General features: G+C 41.2%; 1 protein-coding gene across 1 annotated transcript in view; it reads right to left on the minus strand.

The window, feature by feature from the left end:
* Window positions 1-7,155: 7,155 nt before the first annotated feature.
* Window positions 7,156-9,399, minus strand: part of LOC100945114 (thioredoxin) — a 12,337-nt gene continuing 10,093 nt past the window's right edge. Inside the window, exons 4-5 of the mRNA XM_003785217.3 lie at window positions 8,145-8,210; window positions 7,156-7,359 (exon numbers count right to left, since the gene is read on the minus strand). Coding sequence (XP_003785265.1) covers window positions 7,297-7,359; window positions 8,145-8,210 — 129 coding nt within the window. The 3' untranslated portion in view covers window positions 7,156-7,296. The remainder of the gene's footprint in view (window positions 7,360-8,144; window positions 8,211-9,399) is intronic.

Here is a 9,399-nt window from a genome sequence, read left to right on the forward strand (position 1 = left end):
GTCTCATACACCTAGAAAGAGGTATTACAAAATTAAAAAATGATTCCACCAATAAACAAAACCCAATGTACTGTAACAGTCCCCATCTTTCAGCTTTAAGGTCAAGATTCTTTTTTTTTCTTTCATTCATTGAAGAAGCACTCATTCAGCTGCTACAATGTTCCAGAAGCGGTATTAAGTATAGAAAAGTGAATGAAACAGACATTATCTTCTTGTAACTTTCAGGGCAGTGGTGGGGACAGAAATGAAAACCAAGTTAACTAATTGTATAATTACAATTTATAATAAATAATGTGGAAAAAATATTTAGGGAGGTGCCTGGAACTTAGAGAATGCACAGTAAATGTTACTTATGACTATTAATTATTCCAATAATGATTACAATTTATCCAGGGTATTCACATGTTCAGTTTTGTTTTGCTTTTAATCTATCATTTTAAGCTTCCAGCCCTCTAGTGGGGACTTTGAGGAATAGCCACACAAACAACTGAGAAAAGTCTAGGGCTAAAGTTTAGTGGTAAAATTTCTTGTTTCTCCTGAAGGTTGGGATACCCAGCATGGTACCAGATAGTCCACGTCAGACACTTCCTCAACAGTCCCCCTTCTGGGAATCTCAGAGGCTCCCTATGCGTGCTCTGGTGCTGTGGGACCTCATCACTTTCCCAGGGCCACTATCTGTGGTTAGTCACAGGTCTGTTAAGTTCTATAAAAGGGCTCCCCGTACAGGAGAGTGGTGACCTAGCTAATCAGACCTTCAAAATAGAGCAAAAAAGAGCCCCTTAATCTAAAGTCAAAGGAAAGACATCATCATGTGAACTTCACATGGCAGAGCTTCAGAGTGAAGAAAGTCTGAACCAAGACTGCCTCCCATCCCAAAGATATTGGAATAGTCCCAGAGAACCTCAGGTGGGGTTCTTTTCCCTACCCTGAACTTCTTTACCATCAGCTCTAATTAACAGGTCGTTTTAACATCCAAGAGTCTAGCCAACAACTTTCCATCCTTTCAAGCCCCCTCAAAAACGGCCATCTCAATCCCAGTCTTACAGGTGAAGTACCAGGTTCAGCAAGGTTGAGCAACCCACTGGTCTTGTAACTGGTAACCGGCAGCATGGGTGGTCCAGCCACTCCTTTCTGTTCTCAAAGCTTGTGCTCCCTCTGGTACCCCGTATTCTTTTGGTGGATTGTGGGGATGTGGTGAGGCCCAGAGCAAATGGCCCTTTAAGAATCAAAGTCCAGTTCGATGTTTGCTGACTTTCAAACTCTGGAAGTTTTCATTTGTCCTCAGTGGTTTGGTTTGCCTCAGAAAACTCTACTTTCCCTCCAGCCAACCTCCCCCCTCCCCTCGGCCTCCTCAGCCCTCCTTCAGTCTGGGCTATAGTTGTGTTTTATCATTCATATGAAAGTGTGGGTGATTATATATTGGTTTCATAATAGTACTGAGTACATTGGATACTTTTTCTTCAATTCTTGAGATACTTTACTAAGAAGAATATGTTCCAGTTCCATCCATGTAAACGTAAAAGATGTAAAGTCTCCATCTTTTTTATGGCTGCATAATATTTCATGGCATAAATATACCAAAATTTTTTATTCCATTCAGGGATTGATGGGCACTTGGGTTGCTTCCATAACTAACTCCAGTAAGATTAGCCCATATCACAAAATCCCAAAACTATAGATGTTGGCATGGATGTGGAGAGAAGGGAACACTTCTGCACTGCTGGTGGGAATGCAAGCTACTACATTCCTTTTACAAAGAAGTCTGGAGAACACTTTGGCTACTAAAAGTAGACCTGCCGTTCGATCCTGCAATTCCTCTATATATCCAGATGACCAAAAATTGTTTTATAACAAAGATATTTGCACCAAAATGTTTATTGTGGCCCAATTCATAAAAAGAATTATTAAATCTTTATATCTTTAGAAAAAACAAAACTACTCAATTTTAGCATTCTATGTCTATCTACTTGCTGGTGGAGAGAATTACAATCAGTATTACATTTCACATGTTGCCTCTGGGCCTCTATATTTATGTGAAAATTCAGGAGGTACATGACTTTTGTAATATTGCAAAATGTTGCTCAGCTGTCTTGGGCAACTGTGGCAATACTGCAACTAATTTGTAAGTATCTTAGGAACCAAGAATTGAAACACAAAGAAAAGCAAGAAAAAGGATTCTCCTGCATTATAGGGGAATGATACTTTGTTATACAAGTCAAACTGCCTTTAGGCTAAGATGAGTCAACAAGTCAATTCATTCTTCCTGTCTCTGACTTATTGCTTCTTCCACTCAATTTCTCTCTGTACTCTGAAGTCATGCCCACTTCCCACAAGGGGCAGTTACCCAAATATCACCCCAGCTATATCAGTTATATTTTGCTGCATAACAGGCCAGTTCAAAACCACAGCTTGTAGGAATTACATATTAATTTTCTGAAGGTTGTCCAGATATATTCTTTCGCTGCTTTTGCCAAGGCTTGTTTTAATACATTCCTTTTAGTGAATATATGTGCATGTCTCACTGGGGTCTGTAACACTCCAGTGAATTCTTAAAGTCAATTTTTCTTCTTGATATTAATACCTGTATGTAATGATAGAATGCTGTAGGTTCTATCTCCAAAAAATCTATCCTGTCTCAAACTTGAGTGTTCTAAGAATCACCTGAGTCCCATCCCTGGAGATTCTAATCACATATAGGAGACCCAGGCCCCTGCATCTGCTGAAGATGCCAGGTCCACACTCTGAGAATGGGCTGTCTACAGTGCACCTCCTCTTTCACTCTCCAGTAACAGGCGGGCTCCTCCAGCTTCTCACTGCCCTTACCCCTCACAGACATCCCTGCCCTAGGGCACACTAATCTAGCAATTCTCATTACCAGTTTCATATTTAAATCAGCTGGAGAACTTTTCAAAAATTACCGATGCCTGTGCCTCACCCATAGCGATTAAATCAGACTCTCTGGGAGGGAGGCCCCAGCTACCAGTATAATTTTAAAGCAGCTTGGTGGATCTGAGTGTGTAGTCCGGGTTGAGAGCCACTGTTCTAATCCACGCAGTGCCTCCAGCGGTCTTTCTCACTGGGTGTTTCTCACTGGTGCCTTCACATGCCAGTGATTCAGGCTGCTCTTGGACTTGGCGGTTCCAAGGACAAGCCGTTTCTCCTGCAGCTCCGTGGATGGCAGCCTGGGGTGAGCCAGGTTCGTCCGTGTTCTCCACCGCCTGCAGATGACGAGGTGCCCATGGAGAGAGGGAGAACCTGGCCTTGGTACCCAGGAAGCTCAATCCAAGGTAGGGCTGGTCGGGGGAGGGGAGTGCTGCAAACTGGAGTGGTGGAATGAAGGCTCAGATCCAAGCAGCAGCCCCAGTCTCTGTCGTCACATGTGTCTGATTGTGGGTTGTTGTTTTTTTTTCAGGTTAATGTGAGGCTAATATTCACAATATTTGAATTTGTTAGGTACAGTGGTCCCTCTTGTAGTTAGTTATGTCTGGCACTCAAAAGGTGTGCCGTACACGCCTACACTGTGCTGAATCAGTGGGATCACCCCAAACCTCCCCCCTCCCTTGATTCCCCCTCCCGGCAACTTGAATTGAAGTGAGCTTTTCTCCTATGTGGGTGTGAATTAGATCCCCTACTGGCTTCCTGTTAGTATGGAGTATATTGGATGTTTGCTTTTCCATTCTTGGGATACTTTACTGAGAAGAATGTATTTCAATTCCATCCAGGTTAATACAAAAGATATAAAGTCTCCACCTTTTTTTATGGCTTCATATATTCCATGGTATACTCACACCACAGTTTGTTAATCCATTCCTGAGTTGATGGATATTTAGGTTGTTTCCACATCTTGGTGATTGTAAATTGAGCTGCGATAAACAATCTAGGGCAAATGTCCTTGTGATAAAATGGTTTTTTTTTTTCTTCTGGGTAGATGCCTAGTAGTGAGATTGTGGGGTCAAATGGGAGGTCTAATTTGAATTGGACATATCTAATTTGAGTTCTTGGGAAAGACATATGGGGAATCCTTGAAGAACTCAAATTAGATATATCTGATTCTTTTGCCCCAAAGTCCCTGCTGTGCACCTGTATCATGAAAACTGGTTGCATTACCACTTTGAAAAATTTAATGTGAAGACAGGATATTGGATTTCAAATCTGTTGGTATTATCACAGTAAATTTTAACACTATATTGGGCAATTAAAGGAAAGAAAGAGCTCCCATTTGTTTTAAATGTAATTTCAATTGCTAATTTAACAGTGGTTTAACAATCTTAAGTGCTGGCTGTTTCATTGTTTTACATTGTATCATCTGATGGCATGAATCAAGTTTTCTGATATTGGTTACTAGCTAAAATATGAAGAGAAAACTTTTAAAAAGTTTAAGAATTGTGTGTAGCATGAGCTAAAGGCAATTATCTATCTGACCTCAATGTTTTAACAACGGAAAGAATTTCTGTGTTTACTCAAAAAGTGCCCCCTTGAAAGTGCCGTCACCTCCTTGGCATCCCCCTTCTCTACTGGACTCACTGAGACCTGAGCCTGCCCCAGTTCCAACTCTCCACCTTTGCCCACATGAAAGCAGCCGAGGTGGCTGGGGCACCACAGTGAGGCTCTGCAGCCCTCACAAGCCTGGCGTGGGCACTCACCTGTGCCCAGAAACCATGCTCTGTTCCTCCATCCTGGAGGTAACTGTTTCCTTCCTTCCCCTCAAGACTGCTGGCTTGCTCTCCCCCATCTCCATTTTAGAACGTAGAAACCATCAGAATAGAAGTCCCATCTTCCCATTCCTAAACTGAGAATCTTATCTAAATTTGCACATATATTCCTCCCACCGGTTACGGTGAGAGAAATGTCTTTCCTCCTAGTGAAGACCAATCTGTGCTCTGAATCACATTCTTTCTTTTCTCTCTTTTTTAAAAATTCTAGCTTTAGTGAGGTTTGACAAATAAAAATTACATCTATTCAAGGTATCAATGCAGTGCTTTGACACATGAATGCCTTGTGTGATGATTATCACGTTAAGTTCATTACCACATCCATCCTCACACGTAAGTACCTTTTGCACGTGTGGTGAGGACACTTAAGATCTCTTAGCAAATTTCGAGGCAACAACTGTACATTAGATCCCTAGAACTTAATCATCGTATAACTGCCAATGTGTACCCATAGCCAACATCTCCCCATTTCCCCACCCCCAGACCCCGGCAACTACCATTCCGCTTCCAGGATTTCAACTTTGTTAGATTCCACATCGGTGAGATCGTACAGTATTTATCTTTTTCTTTGGCTTATTTCATTGGTATAATGTCCTCCCATTCTTTTTTATTTTTCAAAAAAAATTTAAGTGTGAAATAAAGTTTATTGAGAAAGATAGGTTTACAGAGCGAGCTATGTTTGCCATAGACTGAGAGAGTGTCCCCTTTGTTGTGACAAAAAGGGCTTTCCCTTTTTTTCTTGACTATCTGAGGAATTCCCTTTTCGGGTATCGTCTTTGTGCTATAAAATGCACGTTTACCTCTGCATCATTCCCATTTGTCTGCTAGCAAATCCATCATGACAGCCTTCTATACCAAGTTCTACAAACCCTGCTGCTTCTTTGACTTCTCTTCTTTAAGAAAATTTTAATTTATAAGGAATGCATGAATACACTTTTTAATGAATCATCTAAACATTTACAGATGAAACTTAAAAGCCATGAATCTCAGCATCTTCTTTCCAGGAGTCACTGTTGTGATTGGTGGAAAAATGTTTCCGTAGAGATCTTTTCCTGTTAATTTATATGCAAATTTATCTACAGAGATATGGAGCGTGTTCTGTGTTTCCTACAAATGGAATCGTTCTGTTCTGCATTCTTACTATTGCTCTACAACTTTTTGTTCACTGAACAGAGATGTAGGGATTTTTACTATTTGGGTGTTAATAGCTTCTTATTTATCGTGTTGAAGTCAACAAGTCTTCAATTGACAGAGATACAATTGGTTTTTGCTGCTACAATGATGCAGCAGTCATCCTTTACAGAAAGTGAGACAAGTGAGACTTCCTCTAGGACACATGTCAGAGTGATTTCTGTTCCTACCACACTAGCTTCCACCCCTATCACTCCAGAGGGATTTTGTTTCTTTTCTTTTTCGAGACAGAGTCTCACTTGGTCACCCTTGGTAGAGTGCCATGGCGTCTTAGATCACAGGAACCTCAAACTCTTTGGGTCAGCACCCTAATTTTGGGTGAGGTACAAAGCCCAGGTCAGAGGCCATCATTTCACTGCCTTCAGGGTTTCCCTGGAGAGGCCGCATACTAAGGTAGGAACTCTGTACGCTGACCACCCAAGGGACTGGGACAAACTGGTCCACATGAGGAACTAGGCCTACTGTACTGTATGTACATGTGGTGCAAGGCTGGTCTATGAAATTAGGTCAGTGGAATGAGGCGGTCAATTGTGGACGCTCTACAGCAGTTAGGAGCAAACATTTTGACACCAAACTTCTTTGGTTCACATCCTGGCTCCTGCACTTCCTCGCTGGAACAGTCTTTGCCCTGTTTCCTCACTGGTAAATGGGAGTCACAGCGTTAACAGGACTGTCGCACAGATTCAGAGGAGGGTGATCCGTTCCATATGATCATTTCTATGACAATCATTTTTACAGAAACTTGGAAGCTGTCCATTCAAGCATTCCCCCTACCCCTTTTTGTGTTTAGAACATAAGAAACAATGTTCTCTGTATGAAATAATGAGTTAACTTTTACAACCCAGGTTGGAACCTCTATCTGCCCTATAAAACAGGATTTTCTTAGATACTTCAAGGAAAATCAAAATCCCCCTGGTAAGGGAGCGCCCTCTGAGTTTTAAGTCTGAAGAATTTCTAAGTGATAAAGCATAGCAGTCAGAAAAGTGGATTTCCTGGCTAGAATAGAGAACACTCTTTTCTCTATTTATACATGTCAGAAAAAAAAAAAAAAAACTAAAGAATTTTAGAGTGTCTACATTGCTTGCAACAAGAGTTTCCTAGAAATACATTACAGTGTAGTAATAATTTTAAAAACCGTAAAATAATCGGAGGCCTACAAGGTTACGAAAAGTGCCTGAGAATACCTGAAAATAATCAGGACATGAAGTAATAATTTTTCATTTATTTTGAAAACTATTCAGACACCAGACAGTTTTAAAAAGGGTAGAATCAATATTTTATTATCACTGTAATCAGATGGTGGTTGGTATATAGGCTTCATACTTCTTAATTTTTTGTCAATAAAAAAATTTTTTAAATAGCCAAGGGCTCGTTACATTTTCAGAAAACATGATTAGACTAATTCATTAATGGTGGCTTCAAGCTTTTCCTTATTAGCTCCAGAAAACTCACCCACCTGTTGAGAGAATATTGAACTGACATGAGATGTAGCATTGGTACCACTATTTTGTACAAATGATCATAAAATCGAGAAAGAACAGGGGTGGAGGGAAGAGAGACAGAAAGCATAATCCTAGTTAAGCTTGCTCAAATAACATACAGTTCTCTTTTACAGTTAAAAACTAAAGAAAATCCTCAAAACAAGTCAAAAGGCTTAAGTACATTTTTTTTTTTTTAAACACAAATGCCTTTTAACAATGAACCACCTGAGTCTAAGAACTTCTATGTACTTTATGATATAAACACAGTGCCCAGATCAGGGATTTAGTTTTCAGTTAGATGTTACATTACGTACTTAACTCAATGAAGAATGACATAGTGAAACAGTCTTTTTTTTTTTTTTTTTTTTTTTTTTTTGAGGCAGTGGCTCACTTTGTTGCCCCAGGCTAGTGCTGTGGTTATCACAGCTCACAGCAACCTCTAACTCCTGGGCTCAAGAGATTCTCTTGCCTCAGGCTCCCAAGTACCTGGAACTACAGGTACCCGCCACAAGGCCTGGCTAGTTTTTCTATTTTTAGTAGAGACAGGGGCCTTGCTCTGGCTCAAACTCCTGATCTCAGGCAATCCACCAGACTCGGCTTCCCAGACAGAGTGTTAGGATCACAGGCAAGAGCCACCGTCCTGATGTAGTCACAATTCTTAAAAGCAGCGAGTGGTGAGTGCCTCCCATTGCGAAAGGTGAAGTCCCCTCAGTGCTTTCTGCATTTCTATCAGGGATCCTGAAAGGGGAGATGTACGTACCTTTTGTCCCTTTTTAAAAAACTGGAAAGTCGGCATGCATTTGACCTCACACTCTGAAGCAACATCCTGGGGTGGGGGGAGAATAAAAACAAGACAGCAAGCATTGAGCCGAGAGAGGTAATCCAAACCAGATTCTCCTGTTCTGCACCCTACATCTTAGCATCAGGACACTTTTCAGCATATAGGAATCAATGTACTAAATATAATGGCAGCAGCACAAAAACCAAACTAGTTATATTCTCAATGAAAACTTCTTACTAGTGGCACCAACATGTAGAAGGCTGCTAGCATCAGATACTCCACAGTAATCCAATTAAGTTCTTGGCTTTTTTTTTTTTTTTTTAAGAGACAGAGTCTCAGTTTGTTGCCCTCAATACAGCGCTGTGGTGCCACAGCTCACAGCAACCTCAAATTCTTGGGCTTAAATGCTTCTCTTGCCTCAGCCTCCCAAGTAGCTGGGACTACAGATGCCCGCCACAGCACCCAGCTATTTTTAGAAGCAAGGTCTTGCTCTGGCTGAGGCTGGTCTTGAACCTGTGAGCTCAGGCAATCCACCCGCCTCAGCCTCCCAGAGTGCTGGGATTACAGGCATGAGCCACTGTGCCTGGCCAAGTTCTTGACTATTTCAAGAACTTGAAAGAAGTATCAGAAAGAAGCAGTAACAAATTCTGCTGTAACTGGACCCAGGATTATAATCTTAACTGTTCCTCAGAATTTGCACCTCTTGTTTCCTGCCCATAGTTTTTCTAGTTTTATAATGGGTCTACCAATAGTGATTATAAGAGCCAAAGTCCAGTGTTAGCCTAAGGGACACACATAAAGAATTGTTCAAGGACAGAAATTACAGTAATCTAAAGAAATAGCCTGTGCTGGTTTTTCTACTTATTTTTAATTAAAAATTTGTGGGTTCTCAAACCTGGCTGCATTATCAGAACCACCAGAGAAGTATGGAGGGTTCTCCTCTCACCCCCCACCCCTTTAAATCAGTCCCCAAGTTAAGGCTGGGCCCCAGGCAACTCTAATGATCTAAGAAAATAGACAGCTCCTAAGATAGCAAATCTAGGAGTTGCTAAATATTACAACTAAAGATTTTTTGGCAGCTTAAAAGTAATTGACATCACAAGCATTTCTCAGTTCTGGAACCCAAAGTGAGAACGTTCACAATACCCCAGTCTCAAGCGTTGTTCGTGCTGTAAGAGGACAAGTTCTGGAGGGAGGAGGGAAACACCATGTGACTGGCCTGGTACGGGCCCCC

Source organism: Otolemur garnettii, unplaced genomic scaffold (assembly GCF_000181295.1).
Source record: "Otolemur garnettii isolate 467f Iridium unplaced genomic scaffold, OtoGar3 scaffold00014, whole genome shotgun sequence".
Lineage (NCBI taxonomy): Eukaryota > Metazoa > Chordata > Mammalia > Primates > Galagidae > Otolemur > Otolemur garnettii.